This window comes from Nymphalis io, chromosome 17 (genome assembly GCF_905147045.1).
Source record: "Nymphalis io chromosome 17, ilAglIoxx1.1, whole genome shotgun sequence".
Taxonomy (NCBI): domain Eukaryota; kingdom Metazoa; phylum Arthropoda; class Insecta; order Lepidoptera; family Nymphalidae; genus Nymphalis; species Nymphalis io.
In genome coordinates this window covers 4,770,193-4,792,996 of record NC_065904.1, presented here as the reverse complement: position 1 = coordinate 4,792,996, position 22,804 = coordinate 4,770,193, and the positions used below count along the sequence as shown (strand labels likewise).

Genomic DNA, 22,804 nt, shown 5'->3' with positions numbered 1-22,804 from the left:
TAAAGGAATTTAATACAGTTAAAATTTTACTTTAAAATATTAATTTTCGGCGTTATAGTTATCAACAAACAAATATGCATTGTCAGTCTAAATATGCGATACCAATCAATGATTATATTTTAATAAAAAATAGCAATGTATACAGGGTTTTTTTTTCTTTTAAATTTAATTCATATGTTCAACATAGCAATAAAGTAAATCGAGCACATCTCATAAAACGCAGCCCTTTTGATTAAGCCAGTCAGCTTCAATCGCAGCGATTCCCACTACACTGTGACAGAGGTTTTACTAATGGACCTATGGAACTCGTAACCTGAGTTTAATATCCAATATCCGTTGAATCGTTTGAACTTTACGTTTTGTGTGTTTTACTCTTGAGCTCTTCGTAATTAGTGCCCTCAAATTATCTCTTACACATTTTAAATTTCGAATTCTCTTAAACTCGGATAATATCAATGTTTACCCTTTATGATTAGGATATCAAAGGAATTTGAATTCCTTATTGTGATATGGTTCGAATATTTTACGATAAAGTAAATATTGTAATAATTATTATTTGTAAATTTTATATCGATAGAAAAATAAAAAATGGAATTAAGTATCAATTTTTTCTAAATAGAATAGAGAATATTGATTTTAAGCAAAAACAACCCTCTCACGAAACAAATGTAAATTAATGAAACTGAGTAGGCTAACAGCGTATGCTCCCAGTGGGCGCAACGGATAAGACATTTCATGCTGGAAACGAAAGAGTTATCGCATAAGTCAAATTGATGGGATCCCGTAATGATACTTCTAATAATGATAACTATATTTATTAATGGTCATAATTCTTACACAATTTTCTGTTCATATTAAAAAACCACAAATGTATGTGTGACGGTAAAACTTAATTGTTAATTTTACCGTCAGACCCTTTAAAACACGACCGGCAGTCTTCAAATAAGTATAACATTAATATCTCTATTCATTTATTACTTATTAAGTTTAAAAACGGTTTTCTAGTATAAAACACGTATACGGAGTATAACTTTTAAACTGATATTAAATACAACGAATATCCCTAAATATAAATTTAATATTAAATAGAAGACCCGTAAACCCTTTGAAGTGGCATAGTGAAAGGGGTCGACAAGTGAGCTATATTGTAACTTCTCGAATTAAATTCCATAGAGAGGCAATAACAACCAATATCGTGAGAATAGTTGTCCTTTGTTTCATTAAACGGTTTCGTGTTTTACGGCCTATGCATATTTTTGCTAAAATATTTTTTATGATATAACATCATTGCAATAAGATTCAATAAAATCCTAATATAAATTATTTCATTCCATTTTATTTCCTATATATATTATTTATTTTATTTTACATTATATATAATTTAATTCTAAAACTCCTTTTGTTAAAATATAGCATGCATAAAGTTTACACCTAAATTTGTTTTGCGGAATAAAATGACCAGGCGCTTTCAACTTTTTGGTTCGTATATATGTATAACTGTGCTTAGACATGTCATTAGCATAAAAAAAATTAAGCCTATTTGAATTATTTCTTTCATTAAATAAATGAATGATAAAATTATCTGCATTAATTAAAATTGTTCTATTTCATTTCATATTAATTCAAACATGTGTGCCTCGTAAATCTAGTTGCTACCCCAAAAAGTGGTGTAGTGGTGAAATCACGGGTCAAGCCACTAAAAAAATTGGGTTTTTCTGACAATAATTTTCAGTAGATATCCGAATTTTGGTAATTATGAAAACGGGTATAATCGTTGGTCATTTGTCTAAACTCTTCTCTTTCGTATGGAGCTACCATCTCATCGGATTATGAGAATGAGAGAATGAAAAAGTTTTTGTAAAAATAAAAAGTATCATAATCGTTAGGCTTAATATTAATAAGAACGAAATGCCTTTAAAATGAACGGGTCCTTGGTAAAAGTATTTGGCCTAATTTTATTATTAGTAAAGTGCAAAGGTCGTCTTATTAATAATAATAATATTTAGTGTTATTTTCCTTGTAAGAGTATTTTTATATTATTAAATTGCTATGTCATACGTTGGGAATTACAAATAATCTACTCTTGCGTTTAAGGAAACAAACCATGAGACATGTGGGTAGAGGCAGCTAAGCACCCGCATAGTGTTATCGCACGTGCGACGCCTATGTTATGTATGGATCGATACTGTTATCACCACTCCAAACTTCAGTTATGAAAGTTGTGAGTGTTCCCTTATTAGCTCATAGTAATAAACCACGCGATATGTACGAAGCGATTTAGTTCCTATCGTTTTTGATTAACAAATATTTTTAAGTTAAACTAAGAAATCTTTTTATCGTAAAATATATAAAGTATTGCCTAATTGTACGACTGGCAAATAGTTGCCGTCGGACTTAATTATTACGCTGCAAGAAATTCATACCAATCCTTACATCGCCAATGCACCACTTACCGTGGGAATTAAGATGTTATGCCCCTTGTGTCTGCCACCCTTCAAACCGGATCATCATCAAGCCTGGACAAACCTAACACCGTTATAACGAGTATATATTATAATATATAATGAAACGTCATTTATGCCGATAATCATGATAGGTTTTGGATATTTTGAATAGCAATCTTTTATATCTTTTGCGTGAATTTGTATTATGTAGATAATACAAATTATATGTATATATATATTATATATATATAACTGACTTACTGACATATCAAAGCAGAGCCCAAACTACTGGGGCTTGCACCATGAAAATTTGCATACGGGTTGCCTTTATTTATCAAAAAGCCAACCTTAGTGCTAACCTACTTTAGGAAGAATTTTAGAAAATGAACCCATAAGTTAAAAGGGAAGAAAGATGTAAATTGGTGTTCAGCAATTCTGAATTATGACGTGAACAAAGCTGCACTGTACCTACCCAGTGTTTCAAATACTAATTGATGTCCATTTATTTCAAAAATAATTTAAGAAGAGATATTTTCTTAGTTTTATCCTTTGTCCTCAATTTTTTAAGTTTATTTTTTTATATACAAATAATAAAGCTATTTTTTTAATATAAAAGACCTATTCCTTGTATCAGTGAAGTTCAGACGTAAATAATATATTATTTTAAAATATATGGACTGTAAGTCCTTTGAAGATGCCGTAAATATCTATGAACAGGACAGTTCTAACAGTTAAACCTCTCCTAATTTTCAACTAAATCGTTACCGCTGTTTTCAAACCTCAACCAGACGGACTACGTGTAGAAGATAATCTATTTTTTATACTGGGCACACCTTTGAAACCGATCGTGAATATTATTATTGTATTTTATAATGTGATTATTTTACTACTTTAAAACAGAACAATATAGTAATCACATTTTATACTGTGAAATTTCAAATGAGTTGACTTATTCTTCAAATTGTAGTAACTAGCCCTTGTTCTTGTTTTGTGTATATTACTTAAATATGTTTTCTTCTTCCTTAAAATCACAATACCGAGTCGAATTTTACATTTTTTGAAAAAAAGCCCTTGTATATTTCTAACTGTTTTAAATTCAAATTAATTACGAATAATGCGTTACACGTAAACTAATATACTCTAAATATTACAATTTGAAAATAATTATATGAACAGTATTGCTCTGTGCAACAAATTATATTTCTTCTCTAATTTATGAGCAAAAAAAATCCTTTATTTATTTTTTAAATGATATTGCTAACAAAATATTAATCTGTGACTGTAGCAATATTGTTGACATTAAGTATAATTTACAATAACGTTTTATCTCTTTACAGCGTTAGTAGATTTTTGCTATTTCCCTTAATTATCGAGATTCTAACATTTTTTTTGTGATTTTTAAATTTTCTTTCATTTTTTCATCGAATCGAATTAATTTCATAGAATACGACAATTTTCTACTTGAATACTACTTATTAAATGGAAGATTCGAAATAATTTTTTTTGTATGAATTATAAAATTAGTTATAATCAATCGTTCAACTTTTTTAAAAATAGTAACGAGCACAGAAATCATTTTCTAAAACTTTTCAATTGATTAAAGCAGAAAACTTCGTATAAGTGCCTCATCCTACACATAAAGAAGTTTTATTCAAACGTTCCGCTTTTTATTACATACGAATGCAACATATTTGGAAATATCTCATAATTTTCGCATAAGCGTTCATTAAAAATATTTCTACAATTTTCCGCTAGATTTTTCTATAGAAAAAAGTACGCTAATATTAAAATCTCTATTATCTTCAGAATTTAACCCAAAAAGCCTGGTTTGCTACTTTTACGTAAAGTTTATAAAATTAATACGTTCAGCGGGCGTTGACTATTTCCCGACGCCTGCAAAGCCTTGCAACCTGTTGCCGACGGCACGCCTTCCGCCCATCGCTACAAAGTACTAACCTTTTCCGGATGTAAGCCACGAAAACGTAGTTTCAGAATCAGCTGACTCGGGACCTATCTCGGCTATTACTAAAATTATTTTTGGATTAATTTATACTTACCATCCTTTACAGCGGTGCAGGCTCAGGATACGGTCAGCGAAGTTTTTTTACACAACGAAATATTGTAAAAAACCAATTAAAAAAGTTTTTTTTAATTTTATTTAAATTTTGTTATTTAGTAAAAAAACTAAAAAATATAAAATCACCGGAAATTATATATGTTATAATAAATCAAAGAAATCTAGAATGAGAAATAAACGGAACGAAGACTAAAATATGACTTTTAAGCGCGGCTGGCGGCTGAGTTATCGCGGTACTAGGCAGTGCAGGTGTTGAGAGAAGTTAAGAGAAGACGCGCCGCCGCCGCCGCGGCTGACTACAGAGTGGTAGCGGGCTGAACGGACATGGGCCCCACCCCTAGCGCACGCGCGCTGCTCGTCCTCCAGCGCGCATGACCGACATCCTACCGAAAAGTGGAAGAGAGACTCCTACAACGTAGATATACCATTATGTAGTAAATAAATATTGTATCATAATAGATGCCAGCTTTAGTACATAATTTTGACCTAATTCAACATTTTTATGATTCGTTTGCAGCAAAGCAAGTTTATCGTAAAAAATACGCCCCTTGAGCAAAAATCATTGCAGTTTCCATGACCTATATACCGCTTATGTAGACAATAGGTATGCTTACATAAAAACCTGCAATCGATTTTAATGAATTTATTTCGGATGTTTTTTTTGTTTCATTTCAGTAATTATGGAGTTATATATATCTCTGATGCCACTGAAATATCCTGCTCTTAGCGACAGTTCGTGTCCCTTGGGTAAAGTTTGAAACTCTGACATTATATCGTTGTCGGTTTTCGAAAATATACGCATTTCGAATGAAAAAGGAATGCCGACCCTGTTAATCGCATAATCAACACTATGACCGCAGTGTGCCTCTCGATTAATATTGAAGATACTATCGTTCACAAACCACTGTAGGCCGCCGGCTCGTTGATTAACTTTAGCGGCTACGTCGCCAGCCCTCTTTTTCACTTTTTCTATGGAATTAAACGTTATATTTTTGTTAGCATAGGGGTAAAATATACCATGGCCATCACGGCGTAGCGAAATGTATGTTTTAATGTCGCTTTTGTATTTGTCTAAAACATTAAGTATGAATAAAGTCTCATTTTCCGAATTTGGTGCAGGGCCAGGATATTTTGGTGAAAATATATTTGTATTGGCTGGACAAACATTCCATGATTCATCAAAATTTCTAGTTACATCGACTCCATATGACTTTTTGTTAAGATTGTTACAATTCTTTCTCCAACTTTCCATTTCCTGTAAAAGATAAAACAATTTTCAACTAAATTATCCAAAAAATAATGCTAAACATCTGAAGATTTAATTTCAATACCAACATTTGCTAATATGTATAGGTTGCATAATTTGATATATTTCTCTTTCGCTTGAGGAAAGGGTTTGGAGTTACTCCAATAAGCTACTCCACTATGGGTTAGTGTATCACATGTAGCAGAATTTCATCTGTCACATATATAAGTTTCACAATTTTTTTTCTTCACCGCAGTGTTTAATGCGAATTATAAGTACAAATTAAAGACATAAAAATCTAGTGGCAGTTTTGCGATTTTGAACCCGCGAATATTCACGTGTTCTATCTGCTGAGCCGTCCTGTCTGTTGCTTACATTTTGTTTTTATTTTTACTCTATCAGAACGTATGTAATTATTAGTTAGATTTTAACGAAATTCCTAGATTTATAGGTTTAGATCTTTAGCTAATATAAAAAATATATTTGAATACTGAGAAGTTATTTTACAATCTCCTGGTTTAATCAAAAATATTGAGTCCATCCCTAAAAATTCAGTATTATTAAGAAATAGAAACAAACATTTCTTGAATATTCGGTTCCATCAGGATTGGTGGAGGGTAGAATAACCCATCGAACGTTCCGAATCATTTCTCTATTTTCAGCACACGCCACGAGCTGCTCAATCACATACAATGCGAATGCTACAGTCTCCGTGCTAGCGTCTTGACCAGCTTCTAAGACTATGATTGGCAATGACTCATCATCTTGAAAATTCGGTTTTGTGCGATTTATCACAACCTGAAAGCAAAACGAATAATAACAATGTATAATATAAGAATAATATATGCAAGCGATATTGTTTTTATTTGTTTAGTCAAAGTTATTGTAGTTTAAAGTTGGCACAACTATTTCTTACATAGTTAAAGACATATGAAAATTTTAACAACGACAATTGGGTAAGTGCAAGTGATGTTTATGTCCACTTCAGATCACCCATTTGCTTATCTGTGTATATATTGTGATTAAAAAATGAAAAAACAAGGATTGCTTGAAACACGGGGGTGTCGGCGTGTATAAAGTAAGAATGAAAGGTATATACTCAAATAAAATTCCTTTTAATTTCGTTAATAATTCATAGTAATAAAGTCATTGCGACCGTAATATATAAAATATATCTGAACATACGAAACTTGACGTAGAAATCGATCAAGTAATGTCAGAAAGTGATATACGAAATTAACTGCAAAAAAATTATAGTATATATTTATAGTATATGTCGGTTATTAACAATTTACAATGATCTCGGGCGTCGAATATAGTATTTTTTTACAAAATAACATTGTTGTATCTTCAATATACTTACCTCATAAAGATTTCTGTTTTCAACTGTTGTAAAATTGTCGTAAACTTTAACAGTGTTCGAACAATATGTTTTAATTGCCTTCAGAAATATTGTTACCTGAAAATTGTAATAACTATATTATAAAAAAAGGTAATTTATATTATAAAAAATTTAAGCATATTTTCATTTACAGATATTTTTTTTATTTTTTTTAATAATTTGGGACATTATTCACACACGGCCATCTGATCCCAAACTAAGCAGAGCTTGTGCTATGGAAACCAGACAACTGATATACTACATATACTACTTTTCTTTTGTAAATGCATACTTATATAGATAATTACACCCAGACTCAGGACAAACAGACATATTCATGCAAACAAATGTCTATCCTGGGTGGGAATCGAACCCACAACCTTCGGCGTGAAAGGCAGGTATCTACCAACCACGCCAACCAGCTCATCTAATTTCACTAGTATTATAATAAAACTAGGTACATTTTATGTAGGATTTTGGATATGAACAAGGACTTTTTCTTGGTATGCGTCGTAAATAGATTTTATGTCAAAAATTTAAAGTTAACTGATCGATCATTACAGCAATGTACATTTAGAATAAAAACGACTTTATCGTGTGTTGTTTCAAGGTCTTCGACTACTACTACTAATGCATTCATATTAATATATATATTTGAAAAATAATAACTTACAGTATTGACACCGACAGAGACGTTTTCCACACAAGGATCTTCGTCGTCGAGAAGTAACTTGCTTAACATTCTTTTGTAACACGGACGCATTGACTTGCATCTAAGAAAAGTTATTAAGTTCTATTATATACAGCTGAAAGAGTATGTTACCAATCATTTTATAAATTTGTGAAAACTTTATTTTTCACAAGAAATTGATTGGTATAAAGAACGGATTTAAAGCCAGCTTGTTACTTTTTATATTTAAAAAAAAGGCAGTTTATTCATATAACATATTTCGTAAATGTAATGGTAAATTCGAAGGAAGTAATCATATAATTAAAAAGAAAAACTTTGCATATAATGTAGTACCGAAGACACCTTAATGCACATTTCACATATATATAGGTATCCTTATGTTCGTCACTGAGAAACGAAGAATAGGAATAATTCTAATTCTCATAATAGATAATAAATCAATTAATTAAGAAAATGATATGATGATTGTTATATAAAGGAAACCCACGTGTATCTGTAAGCAGATATAACATGAATATAATTATGTACTACTATTTTTTTTCTCACCCACAATGATCCGCTTTAGACACATTGAAAAACGCTAAAATAAAATATTTTAATAATCATATCTCATTCATATAATAAAATCAAATTCCATTACGAATATTTAAGTAACCTGCTGTAATTAGAATTTGTAGAAAATACATTGTGTACCACATAATCAAAAATACAATCAATATTCATAACATAAATATGAGTGAAATGCTATATATTTTTAATATAATTTTATATTCGTTTCAATTGCCTGTATAATATTATACACATCGTAACAAAATATTGTGAGTTTTTTTATTTTGTAGCAGTAATAATTTTGTACGTCAGAATGAAGCCGGATAAACGAAAGAGAGAATATTGTTAAACCTTTCACTGGTGGTAGGGCTTTGTGCAAGCTCGTCTGGATAAATACCACCCACTCATCAGATATTTAACCGCGAAATAGCAGCACTTGCTATTGTTGTGATCCGGTTTAAAGGGTGAGTGAGCCAGTGTTACATTACAGGCACAAGGGAAATAACATCTTAGTTTCCAAGGTAGGTGGCGCATTGGCGATGTAATTGATGGTTAACATTTCTTACAATACCAATGTCTATGGGCGTTGGTGACCTATTGCCATCAGGTGGCCCATATGATCGTCCGTCTACCTATACTATAAAAAAAACCTTCGTAAGATAGGTATTTTTTTTTATTTATATTTATAGTAAAAAAACGCTGTCGATTTAAAATTTCGTTTTTTTTTTATTACATTAAACTAACCGTCATAATTCCTTTATTCCTTGATATTTTTTGGCCCAGTGGTAAGAACGCGTGAATCTTAACCGATGATCGCGGGTTCAAACCCGGGCAAGCACCACTAAATTCTCATGTGCTTAATTAGTGTTTATAATTCATCTCGTGCTTAACGGTGAAGGAAAACATCGTGAGGAAACCTGCATGTGTCTATTTTCATTGAAATTCTGCCACATGTGTATTCTACCAACCCGCATTGGAGCAGCGTGGTGGAATAAGCTCCAAACCTTCTCCTCAAATGGGAGAGGAGGCCTTAGCCCAGCAGTGGGACATTAACAGGCTGTTGCTGTTGATATTTTTTGTAATGGACATTACCATGTTAATAATTATAATGGTAATGTCCATCACGGTGAATACTGTAATCGGAATTCTAATTGGTCGATGGCAACTGATGACGTAATAAGGGACCAATGAGTGTTCAATACTTAGTCCTGATACTGGAAAATATCGATTTAAATTTACAAATGTGGGTAATGTAATAAAAAATTATAAATATACTTTCAATCTCACGATTAGTATTTATGGTATTAGATTTTTTGAGACATTGACTAAAATATTAAGATTTTCATGATATTTGTATTAATAAAGTACAACTTGATAAAATGGTTATGTTTCCTCAGTTATCCAAAATAATTTCAACTATAAATATGTTTTAATTATAAGTATGTTAGTATGAGTACATATTTTTAAAATTAATTAAAATATTACGTTACAAATATTTGTTTGCTGTCAAATCTACACCCTGTATTGATATGGTACACTAAATTAAAAAGAAAATCCTTAGGATACTTTTGTAGTTGAGTCTATACCTGGCTGGTGATAAAGAAATAAAGTCAGTTGTCAAAGAAGTGATGTCTATAATTTACAACATGGTGGCAGCGGTGGGATATGAAACTTTTCTAATAACACCTAACTGAATCATTTTTTCTAACTCCTCTCTTAATCGATCTTGTAAGCCATGAGGAATTTTTCTGGATGCCGATATGACAGGCGAAACGGATTGATCAACAACTATATGATACTTCCCCGGTAAACATCCTAATCCTTCAAAAACATCATTATAATTCGATATTTCAATTGTTTTTATACGTTTCACTAAGCCTAAAATCTCAAATGATTTCTGACCCAGCACGCTATTACATTCCATGTCAGATACTGCAAATTTTATTGTATATGTCACATTTTTATATGACCAAGACATCGTGTTTTGTGTATGCGATACTAAAGGTATTTCTTTTTTAATTATAATATGATCATTAAAACCTAACTCTTTAAATCTACGATAAGACTTAACGTTGTAATCAGCTCCTGTATCCAATTTAAAATTTTCCTTTCCGTATATAAAAATAAGTTACTGACTCCAGTAATCTCAAGTATTTTTTTTACCTGCTATAACAGAAATTATAAAATTATCATCGGTAGATTTGATATTACTAGAATTATTGTCATGTTCAATTTCATATACATGTTTGATCTTATTACGAGCACTGTTTGAAAAACGATACAACTTACAGATACGCGCAACCTGTCCTTGATTACCGCAAGAAAAATACCGAAGATATCATGCCTGACACTCACCGTTTATATCACTTGGTTTGAACCCTGAACAAGGCCTTTTACCCGCATTAATGTTACGTTAGCTTTGGCGTCCCGAACCTGAAGTGCTAGCAGTCTTACTAGTCTAAGCTCGAGCCCTCCAATCCGGAACTGCACCTTGACTGCGACCTCTCAATTTGACGCTATCGACGTACGCGGTGCTCCTACACCACTCTTACTGCTCATTAGACGTTCACTTTCCTTTGATATTTCTTCTGCCTGACAAATCTATATCAATTTTTCTAATTTCAATTCGATCTTTGATCAGATCCTCTTCTAATGTCAAGAATTCATAACTTTTACTTAGAAGGCGCAGCGATGTAAAGTACTCTTGAATCGACTCGCCGATCTCTTGGTTTCGTGAGAAAAATTTATATCTCATCAATGTGACATTTGATTTAACGTTAAAATGGCTACAAACTTTTTAATAACACATTTACATCATCACGATCATTTTCTTGATTAAATAGTTTAGTTTAGTTAGTTTGATATATGTTAAATCCGTCTGCGCCTATGAGATTTACCAATAGACTGGCTTGATCAATCATTGATTCTTCATGTATTCCTGAAGCTTTCAAAAATAATAAACATTGTTGCTTCCATTTTTTCCATGTATTAGCCTGGCTGACGGGACTTCTGCCGTCCATTTTTAGTTCAGATGGCGGTTGCGCGTGTTCCATTTTGAATCAAATAAATATATCTTGCCTTAATAGTCAATCACATTTCCTCGAAAATAAGTAATTCTTTTTTCACGTTTCTTTTATAAATTTAGCGCACTTCTTACATTTTAAATATTAATAATTAATATAACTATAACCAAAAAGACTCCAACTACAACTTCTTCTCCTTTTTAAGTTAATTAAAATTAAAGATAAACAAAACAAAAACTTAAGTAGAGATGTTGTAGTTGAGTCTTTTTGGTTATAGTTATATTTATTATTTTAGTACAAACGTTTTTGTTTGTTTGTTTAACTTTAATTTTAATTTACTTGAAAAAAGGGAAGATGTTGTAGTTGAGTCTATACCTGGCTGGTGATAAAGAAATAAAGTCAGTTGCCAAAGAGGTGATGACTATAATTTACAACAAATACAATACTAACTAACTTGTTTCTCATAATACCTACTAGTCTTAGAGCTGTTAAGACTGGAAATGATCTAAGTTATGTTAACGTTGGAATATATAATATATTTTAATTTTATTATTGCTTAGCTTAGCTGTTACTTAGTAATATAAGATGGATGCTGTGGTTTCCTATAATTGGGGGAGCACAAAGACTAGTGTTATGTATAATGTAAGCTAGTGATGTGTATAACTTGTTGGAATTCTAAAATAATAAAAATAAAATAGAGTCTTTGTGGATCTAAATGGAATAACCAAGAATAATTAAAGTGTTCATGAAATTACTTGGAAACATGCAATCGTCGTAGACTGGCTCAAATTCGCCCAGATATGTACTTTATGTTATATTTTTTTTTTTTTTTAGAATAGGAAGGTGGACGAGCATATGGGCCACCTGATGGTAAGTGGTCACCAAACGCCCTTAGACATTGGCATTGTAAGAAATGTCAACCATCGCTTATAGCCAATGCGCCACCAACCTTGGGAACTAAGATTTTATGTCCCTTGTGCCTGTAATTACCCTGGCTCACTCACCCTTCAAACCGGAACACAACAATATCAAGTATTGCTGTTTTGCGGTAGAATATCTGATGAGTGGGTGGTACCTACCCAGACGAGCTTGCACAAAGCCCTACCACCAGTAAATATATAATACCATATTACAATACTCATATTCATTCTACCACCAAATAATTTACACCATGTATTTCTGAGAGCCAAGATTGCCCAGAGGTTAGAACAAGTGAATATTAGCCGAAGATTGCTCGGCGCTGCGCGCTAATAGTACTATGCTAAAAAACTTAATAAAAACGAAAAAAATAAATAAATATATAAGCCAAAGAAAACCCGACAGACGTTGTTCTGCATGTGTAATATATTAATTGTTTCAGTTGTATGTCCTATATGTGCTATGTATAGTGTCATAGTGGCGAAATAATGGAATAGCAAATTGGATTGTGCAAAATCCTTCTCTATGAAAACTTTTTAACTTGCCCTATTTACTGCCTTATTTTATGATAAAAAACTATTTATTTTATGATAAAAAAGCGTGGAGTATTATTAGTATTTATTGATTTCCAAACATTATGTGCATAATTTTGGTTAAACTTCATTGACTCTGTAATCAAAATGTTGAAATAGAGTTTACATGTAATTCAATTCAATCACATGACGATTCAGAAGTTCTTATATGAGCCTATCTGAATAAATAATTATTTCATTTGATTTGAATGCGTATATGTGCCAATTTTAATGTGATCAGTCAATTTCGAAGTATATTAAGCTCAAGTAGATTTATCAACTTTTAAATATATTTCAACTTCACTCCTAATATTTCAATATACATAATGAATATCGCTTGAGATATTAAAGCCATATCAGAAGATTATTCAGTTGGAAAATTAAACGTAAATCGGAATATCAACGAAATATTTTCAAGATATTGCATCCTTGCAATATTGACTCGGCTTCCAGCTCGAAAATATGAAGTTAACGGTACATATTATTGAATTCCATGCTTAAAATTTGTATTTATTTTTAATTTTATCTTCTTTTAATATGACATTCTTGTTACTTTATGGTACTTGAGGTTCCGAGTTCAGTATATTTATGAGTAAATAAAAATACAATCGTTTCATTTTTAATATATATTTTAACCCGGAGTTTTTCGCATAAATTTTAGCTAATTGTGCCAGATTCTTCTAGCGTAGCAAACTTACATCGCTGTCCAATATATTTTAAACAGAACTCTTTTTTAATTTGTGCCGCAAACGTTCTGAATCCTTCGTAGTACTGTGGTAAGACTGTGCGTAAAAGTCGTTCAGGGTATATGAATTCATAACCATTTGTCAATTCCATTGTGTAAGAGTATGGAACACCAACTGCTCCAAAAGCATAGTCATCACTACCACCAGCAGCAGCATACCATTTTCCAGCACTCAAAACTTTGAAGGGCTGACCGCCAGCTTTTTGTACTGCGTCCGAAACCATTCTAGCTAACGTATCTAATTTTTTCCATTCCTTTGGCAAGTATTCTCCTGTATAACCCCAAGGGTAAACCAAGTACTGTCCATATGAATGTAAGGAAACATACAATTTCATTCGTTTGCTATTTTCCATCATAATGTTTCTGACCATTTGTGTTTCTACTTCGGAGAAAGGTTTTGGTCCAGCGTAAGTTTCCTTATCGCAAGGATTAGTGGATATGCCACTAACAGCCCATTTGAAACCATAATTACGGTTTCCGTCAACTCCAAAACATTCGTACTGAGAATTTTTTGATCTGGTCTTTCTCCATAAACGATTCTGTAAATTTATATTTAATTTGAAATAAATGTATAAGTCAATGTCATTTTTATAAAATTATCATATTTTAAGATGCAATAAGTATATAATTGCAAATGAAACATAAATATCTTAAAAAAATAACCGGTAACTCGGACAATTTAATTGAGTTGAAAATTATAAATAAGAAATATACTCAATCAAAGTATTTCTAAGACGCAACATAAAGTAACTGAAATGAACAACTAAAACTATAACTCACCGCTCTATTAGTGCGTGTGTATTCGTATCCATCAGGGTTGACAACCGGGAGGATGTACCAATCCACTCCGTCCAGCTCTTTACGGGCATCGGGGTCGTTGACCAGCCTGTGGATCAGGTATAGAGCCATCGCTGGCGCCACCCACTCGCGGGCGTGGATACCTGACAATGAATCATTAAAGATTAACTGGTTATTGAATCAGGGACGAAGACCTCATGCTGAAATGTATTACGAGTTATTAGATCAAATCATGTCAACGCACGCTTAAAGTGTTATTAATATCAATTACAACATTAACTTTAATTCTGGCATTTTAAAGCACGAAGAACAATTAAGATATTTTTTCATTTCGAGAAATATTTATAAGAACAAAAAACGATGCGAAGCATTCGAAAACAAATATAAATATATTTTATCTGTTACAAGCCCGAGAAGGAAGGAGCCCTTTGTTTGCATGGGTTATATTAAGATTTACTCTATAATATATTAAGTAATGAGGTATGTACAAATATTATAATACAATGAGTTTTGTGTCTTGCACTCTCCCCGTGCATGGAACCGAAAAACCGGTTTCATTTTTCTAATGCGTTTATTAGTGTATATGAAAAATTGTATTGGAAATATTTAAAATCAACATGCATTGTGATGAATTACAATAACTTTATTGTTGATTAGAATTAACGGTATTAATTCTAATCAACAATAAAGTAGAAATACTTTGTTCTCAAAATAATTTTTCCTAATTCTAATTATTCCTAACATAACAACAGCTGTTAATTTGTTAATCTTTAAAATATTGCACTTGTGCACAATTCTAGAGATATGTTTAAAAATCTAAAAATCTTATTATTTTTTAAACTAAGTGTTAATATACGGACAGCGTCTCACCTATCCATCTAATTTAACAATTAAATAAATATACAACATATGAACATATGTTGTATATTTATTGTATGTATAGCCTGTGGTCGGGTTAAAACTATATATATATCATAATGTAAAAGTTTCATATCAATCAGATATTATGTATTAGTCATTTATTAGAATTTCATGATGTTGTATAAACTTAATTACCTACCCATTGTTATAATAGTATCAAAATAATCTAGATATAAAAAATATTAAAACGCTTATAGGTAAATAAATTAAATTATGTAAATTAATAGTTTTTCCGTAAATTTGGTAAAAACAAACAACACTTAGGTACGTCTTTACAACAATAATAATATGATTAGAAAGATCATATTTTTTAATATGGTATATTTAACATATGTTATGAACTTACCAGCGTCGACAAATATAATAGGATTTTGTGCATTGTGATCTGAAGATATTTTAACAAGTTTCATTCGCCGGCCTTGGTAGCTCGTTCCTAGGTTTTGAAGTTTTACCAAGTCAGGTTGTCGTTTTGCCAAATTGTCTATGTATTCCTGGATCTGGGAAATATATCATTTTATTTAAATGTTCATAATATATTCATGTTAGAAAAACGTCAAATAACGCAATTAAAATATATAAACATTATGAGTTTTTTAAATGGCTAATTATTAATTAGACGAATCTTAAAATATATTGTATCATTTAGCAACATAAAAAGCTTAAATCATTATGTTTAATAAGACTTAAAGTCGAAAACTATTGCAACGTGTGTGACTTTAGCGTATGTGTGAAATGTTTCTAACGCAAAATGAATACTACGGTCACTTGTACTAATAGTAGCGAAGTGGGGAGTAAAATGTTTTCGCTTTTTTTTAAGAAAATGTTAAGCTTATAAATAATCATAGAGTACGCTTAGTCAGAAGTGATTTTAAATCATAATTATCGAAATACTAATTGAGTACCAAAATGCTTCTTTTCATTGCGATACGAATTGCATTTAATATTAATTAGTATTATATTGTTTCAAACTTTCATTTGTTAATTTCAAACGTAGGTTGCATTACATATGAAAAATCAAGTACATATTCTTGATTGTTCGACTATTATTAATATAATGTATAATGGCAAAATATAAATGAATGACGTAGGTGTACTTACAGCGGAGAACGAGTGATATTCAAAAACACTAAATCCACGTAAAACTCTTCTTTTTGGCGTTCGCTCAACGGTTTCGAACGTCCTTAAAAATATAAAAAAAATACAATTAACAACAGATACCTTATACTCTAAACGTAATTTATCGATACTTGTATAAATGTGAATCCATTTTATTTTAAAGCGCTAACCTTCCATAGTTACGTTTGAGTTCGTAATTCAAGTTTTCACTTTTAATGAATTCCTTAACAAACGGTATGTCACTCGGCGGTACTAAGATGTCAGTACTATCATTGAAACTACGACTTTTCTTCAAAATTTCAACATGATGCTCTGGTTTTTCAAGATATTCCAATGCTTCTATTTGCTGTGTATGGCTTGGGTAAAGCCTGATCAGGGTATAGCTGCAACAAAATCGTGTATTATAATTTGTTAACAGATATAATGGTACAGTTATATTTACATTACATACATACATACAATCAAACCATCTAGAAAGTTCTAAGCTTGTAAAAATATCATATTCATTTAAATGTTAAAAAGTGCAAGTAATGTGTATAGTTTGCGGCTTACACTTAAATACAAATAGAGGTGTTTTTTATTTGTAATCCTATGTATACTTCTTTTGTGGCATACATACTTGTCATATTTGTTGTCTACACACTCCACTTGCTGAAGTAGCCCCAATAGACCTGGAAAATAATAATTCATGAAGCTACGTGTGATGCATCACGTAAGGACATATCGAGTTAGTTGAAGTTGATCTAGTATATTATATTATCATCTAATACATAGAAAAAAAAACTATTTTTACAGTTCTAAAATATATCTTCCTTTTTTTATAAAATTGAAAGTAAAAAAATATAACATTTGTAAATAATGTTTGTATGTTTCAAAATCCGTTTCTATGTTCCTCGTATTCTATATTACAGACATTATAATTATGTGATTTTACGATACCATACAAGTCGATTGTTGCATAACACCATCGATAAACAGCGCATTCTCTACACGTGTAAGTATAAATAAATAAGCCAAATCCCGTAATTCCCCTTAATGGGCCAGAGAGTCGAAGGTAGCTCTTTAAAAACACGCCATTAGGAGGCGACGGTTGCGACTTAAATTTCTAAGGCAGTATTTGCTTGGAAGTGGGACGATTCTTTAATTTGCGGCGACATTTATCGTTTTTCCTTGGCTTCTTGTAATTGAGCGTTTCCTAAAACGGCCGGGTACAATCTGGCTTCCAGCGTGGACCAATTCCGAAGCAATTGATGTCATTAGAACCGCTCTTTGATCGACTGAATCCCCGATAATTTTAATTTAATAAAGACGGAATTTTTCGATTCAAATTAACTGCAACGCTCTATGGAATGAAGCCATGGCAGTCCTTTGATCAAATATTACTCTATTTTATTTGATCCGAGTTGTGTTTGGAGAAAATTTTATATTAAATTCTTAATTATCTGTAGCATTTCTACTGCGTCTACGTCGCTTTGACTTCCACGTATTATATTTAATTATAACTTCTTTGAGAGATGGATTTTTTCTGAGTAGTTTTAATATTAAGAAAAATTTCATATAGAGTATTAGCGATAAAAAAATCCTTAAATTATCATTGCTTATGTTAATTACTATCGATATCTAAATTTGAGATGACTTACCTAATAAGAGTTTCTTTAAAAATGATAGAAGCAATACATATACTTATTGATTATCAAATTAAAAACTATAACCGGTTTGAAAAAGAAAGTACCCGTTTTTTATTATCGCTGGAAAAACGCGTTACGCGTTTCCCCCACGGGAACAGTGGTGGGGTATGTAAGGGCTCGCCGCTGTCCAAGGCGCCAAGTGCGCCGCGAACATCGAAATACCCACTAAAAACCAGCGGTACCCTTTCCGTCTTAACGAGGAGCGCCACGGGATCGCTTCGCTTTTTTCTTTTCACATGCTACCGTGACGCTCTGACGAAAAAAAAATATCCGGACCTGATTCGAAATAGTCGTTAATTTTTAATAATCAAGTAATGTTAATTAAATAACCTTATTTATTTTGAATGAATAGTCAGGAAGCTTTGAAGATAACTCAGGGGTCTTAACCGAAGTTTTTGGTGGTGCAGGAAAACATCGCGATCGTGAGAAACCTGCACTAGGCCACTCTGTTCTTTTTATTGTAGTATATGTCTAATATTACTGTAGACCATATAAATACGGAAATAGTATATCTTACCATTCATATTGAAAATCTATATGATTTTAATTGTACATTGTAGGTGCACGCCATACTTTAAGCGTCCGACAGTTTTAGGTAGTGAAAGTAACCATATCATCGCAAATCTCGTTATGAGCATCATTTTGCTTTCATACAAAGACCGTGTAGAAAATAGGCCTTTGATTGCAGAGCCTTTCTAGTACAAATACCTATCTGATACACATCTCATAAATAATTAAAAATAATGATAGAGGCTTCTGTTACTATTGAAGCTACTAACCATTATATTGATATATATTTTAGTTTAATTAATTATTATTAAAAAAAAACAAATGCACCGTTCATTAAAAAGAATAATTTTGTATATTTATTAACCTAAATTGTTTACATTTAAAATGCTTAAGAATATATCGCATTATCTTAAGAAAATAATTCCTATTATTCATTAGATTTTTTTTTAAGTCGAGATGGCCTTGTGGTTAGAACGCGTGAATCTATATCGCTGATCGTAGGTTCAAGCCCGGGCAAGCACCACTGTATTTTCATGTCCTTAATTTGAGTTTATAATTCATCTCGTGCTTGACGGTCAAAGAAAGCATCGTGAGGAAACCTGCATGTGTCTAATTTCATTGAAATTCTACCACATGTGCATTCTACTAACCCGCATCGGAGCAGCGTGGTGGAATAAGCTCCAAACCTTCTCCTTAAAAGGGAGAGGAGGCCTTAGCCCAGCAGTGGGACATTAACAGGCTGTTACTGTGTTATTATAATTTTTGCTTTTTTTGTTTAGTGTTTAATTTGCGATTCAGGTAGAAAATACTGCTACGTTTTGCGGTAAAATTCCATGATGTCAATTCTGATGCTGGATTTTTTTTGTTGTTGATTGTTATTTTATTTGTATAAATGTGAACAGTTTTATACATTTAATTTTTATACAAATACATGTTCAGTCCAGCGGCTTGCCCAACATCGGATTGATCAATAACTCGATTATTAAGTGCACATTTTCCCACGATAAAAATAAATTAAGCTTTTCTGAACAAAATTTTACTTGGTGGTTTTGTGCAAGACCATTTGGGTCGGTACCATCTATTCATGACATATTTTCAGCAAAACAGCAATACTTAGGTATGAACGTTGAGTTAGCCAGTGTAATTACAGGCACAAGGGACATAACATCTTAGTTCTCAAAGTTGGTGGCGTATTGGCGATGTAAGTAGTAATGGTTAATATTTTTTCTAGCGCCAACGACAGGGCGGTGATGGCGATGATGGTGATGAACAAATGATGTCGGTCTAGTAATGCAATGAATGAAACACTCATTCAATTATTGGCTGTGATTGTAACTTGTGCAAAATTGATTGTAACAAATCTTTTTTTTTTTTTTAATATTATAATTAAAACAAAAATCGTTGTGCGCATCATGCTTAATAATATTCTTTTCATACCATGGTCTTATCAAAAACTTTGGTCACACTTAAAATAAGAATAATTATATTTTTACGTAGAAAGAATGCATTTATAATGAGTATAGATTAAACCTATAATTATTAATTACGATTACAATAAGACTAGTAAAATACTTCGATTTCTATCAAAATATATTACGTTAATCTTTTTGTATTTTTTTCAAATTTTACTAAATTTACATTTTTTTTATATTGAATCATAAATTTTTTCTTTATTATATTTTTACATTCAATAGTAAACTATGTACAGACATTTTTATAATATACAAAATAAAAATAAAAACAAAATACACATTACAAATTTATAGCAAAAAAATATATATAAATAGCATTTATATTAATATAAAAATAGGTTGAAAATATAAAAATCTAATAGTTGTAGAACATGTATTTTGGTATTTCGGGTTCGGGAATTTCTAAAAAGGCGGAGTATATTTTTTTTACCGTAACAGCCTGTGAATGTCCTACTGCTGGACTAAAGACCTCCTCTCCCTTTTAGGAGCTTATTCCACCGCGCTGCTCCAATGCGGGTTGGTGGAATACACATGTGACAAAATTTCAGTGAAATTAGACACATGCAGGTTTCCTCACGATGTCTTCCTTCACGGTAAAGCACGAGATGAATTATAATCACAAATTAAGCACATGAAAATTCAGTGGTGCTTGCCCGGATTTGAACCCACGTTCATCGGTTAAGATGCACGCGTTCTTACCACTGAACCATCTCGGCTTTTTTTTTTAATTGAATTGTAATTGTAAAAATTGATAAATTTATTATCTGTTAAAAACGCGAAAAAACAATTATGACAACATCTGTTTATCTATTAAAATATTTAAGACATTTCAGTTCTAGTCAACACTATTAATGTAATCAGAATTCACGAAAGCAACTATTAAACGCCTACAATTATATAGATAAAAGTTAAGTACCACGGACACAACGATTTGCAATCACTTAAAGATAGCAAAAATATCTTTGAAAATATGCAAATTACGTTAGAAAAAAAAAAAAAAGTTGACAAGGAAATTCGTGTTTTAAACGCGAATATTTTATTGAGATAAAATTTTAAGTATTCGATGAAACAAAAAAAAGATATTGAATGATGTTTTTATTAAGTAATGAAGATACAATAAGACCATCTACTTATTATTATAAAGAGCAAAATTAATTAAAAATTCATATTTATATTAAGTAAAAAAACACTTGTACTTAAAATGTTTTTTTTTATTATTATTTTATAAAAGTAGGTCTGTGTAACCTCAAAAAATCCCGCTTGAATCGCATCGGAGAAAGTACTTTATTTATAGTAACTAGAGGGTAATGAAGATACAAAACAAGACTCAGCAAATTTATTCTATTAAGCACCGTTATATCGTATAGTTTTGTAACATTAAAACGAAATTTATATTCATGTATACTTATAAAAAATCTTAACTAACAGAACACTTTTAATTAGTTGAATATCGAATATATATATAACTTACCAAAATAAAGAACGATCCAATTTGTATTTTTAAAACTTTTCAAACACATGATTGAATGATACATTTGATGTTATTTTTTAAATGTACAGTAAACTATGACGTTAAATAAATAAATAATATCACTTCCCGCGCAGCCATGCACTCGTCTCTACGAACCGCTGCTGACTGAGATATCGCGCATGCGCAATGCCTATCCTTCTGCAAGATTGTCCAAGAATTCTCCGATATTTTTTCTAATGATCTCGATCATCATCATAAGGTCTTTGCTCCTACGAAATAAACCCTTATTCCAATTAGGCCCTTCGTTTTAAAAATAAATATTTTTATGTTTGTAAATTCCAATCAGTTTTATTAATTCATTATCGATAATAAAATTTGTTTTGCCTTCCATAAATATCACATCTTGTAAATATACATTTTTCCTGTACCTAAAAAAAAACCATGCGTGTAACATAAAACTTAGACAATAATGATCTTTTAACATGTCAATTAGATTATATTATAATTAAATTTCACAACAAATTACTTTTAAAAATAGATTTAAATATTATCCAAGCTTATTAAAATTTAATCAAACTGAAATGTATTTTCACATTACAAAATCGAACATACGTCAATAACTAAAGTCGTAAAAATAATTTTCAATTTGTTATTGATTAAATGTTACGGTGTGTAAATTGTGTGATGCAGAGCCATTTTTATTTTTTTTACAGTTTTAATTTTTAATGTTGTCTAGATGTGTTCTTATGCAAATAGGTCTTCTATCTCTACGTTGAACACCATGCTCCTTGTGTTTTTTTTTTAAATAAATTCACGCATGTCACGTCAATAGTCATATATATTCATATAATAATATACTAAAACTTTCTCCGAAAACGCATCTTCTGATATAAGTTTTATTGTAATTGTTTCGTATTTTTTGCAGTTAGACATTACAAATAAACGTCTCCTCACTTATTAGTATCTTTATATCATTTTAGGTTTTTTTTATTGCTATATTAATATAGATATTTATCATATTTCTTCGCTGATGTAGTCATTAATCCTTAACAGTATCAATAACGTCTTAAGCGTTGTCTACAAAATATAAGTTATATAGGGACCTACTATTATATCCGAGATTAATACGAGATTAAAAAAAAGTAACAGAAAAAGAATGTCATTGGAAAAACATACTTAATC

The 22,804-nt window shown here is 31.2% G+C and overlaps 2 protein-coding genes across 3 annotated transcripts; both read right to left on the bottom strand.

Moving 5' to 3' along the window:
• Positions 1 to 5,149: 5,149 nt before the first annotated feature.
• LOC126775116 (zinc carboxypeptidase A 1-like) lies at positions 5,150 to 10,806 on the bottom strand. 2 transcript variants are annotated; one of them, XM_050496891.1, is made up of 6 exons: positions 8,495 to 8,614; positions 8,386 to 8,419; positions 7,822 to 7,921; positions 7,131 to 7,226; positions 6,347 to 6,565; positions 5,150 to 5,776 (listed from the first exon to the last, which is right to left on the bottom strand). In XM_050496891.1, the coding sequence occupies exons 1-6, from the start codon at positions 8,535 to 8,537 to the stop codon at positions 5,165 to 5,167; spliced, it is 1,104 nt and encodes a 367-aa protein (XP_050352848.1). In that variant the 5' UTR covers positions 8,538 to 8,614; the 3' UTR covers positions 5,150 to 5,164. The 2 variants fall into 2 exon arrangements, with proteins under 2 accessions (XP_050352848.1, XP_050352849.1); XM_050496892.1 differs by lacking the exons at positions 8,386 to 8,419; positions 8,495 to 8,614 and adding an exon at positions 10,744 to 10,806.
• Positions 10,807 to 13,512: 2,706 nt separating this feature from the next.
• LOC126775100 (carboxypeptidase B-like) lies at positions 13,513 to 22,041 on the bottom strand. The gene is made up of 7 exons (XM_050496865.1): positions 21,623 to 22,041; positions 17,101 to 17,152; positions 16,652 to 16,864; positions 16,464 to 16,545; positions 15,712 to 15,862; positions 14,427 to 14,587; positions 13,513 to 14,185 (listed from the first exon to the last, which is right to left on the bottom strand). Exons 1-7 carry the CDS (start codon positions 21,684 to 21,686, stop codon positions 13,559 to 13,561), a joined length of 1,350 nt encoding a protein of 449 aa, XP_050352822.1. The 5' UTR covers positions 21,687 to 22,041; the 3' UTR covers positions 13,513 to 13,558.
• Between the last annotated feature and the right edge of the window lie 763 nt (positions 22,042 to 22,804).

Coding starts and splice junctions, on each gene's coding strand:
- LOC126775116 (XM_050496891.1), bottom strand. CDS start 8,537: ATGTGGTACACAATGTATTTTCTACAAATTCTAATTACAGCAG. Junction 7,922..8,385: donor TCTAAAGCGGATCATTGTGG/GTGAGAAAAAAA, acceptor AACTTTTCTTAG/ATGCAAGTCAATGCGTCCGT. Junction 7,227..7,821: donor TCTCTGTCGGTGTCAATACT/GTAAGTTATTAT, acceptor TACAATTTTCAG/GTAACAATATTTCTGAAGGC.
- LOC126775100 (XM_050496865.1), bottom strand. CDS start 21,686: ATGTATCATTCAATCATGTGTTTGAAAAGTTTTAAAAATACAAATTGG. Junction 15,863..16,463: donor AATATCACTCGTTCTCCGCT/GTAAGTACACCT, acceptor TATATTTCCCAG/ATCCAGGAATACATAGACAA. Junction 14,186..14,426: donor ACACACGCACTAATAGAGCG/GTGAGTTATAGT, acceptor ATAAATTTACAG/AATCGTTTATGGAGAAAGAC.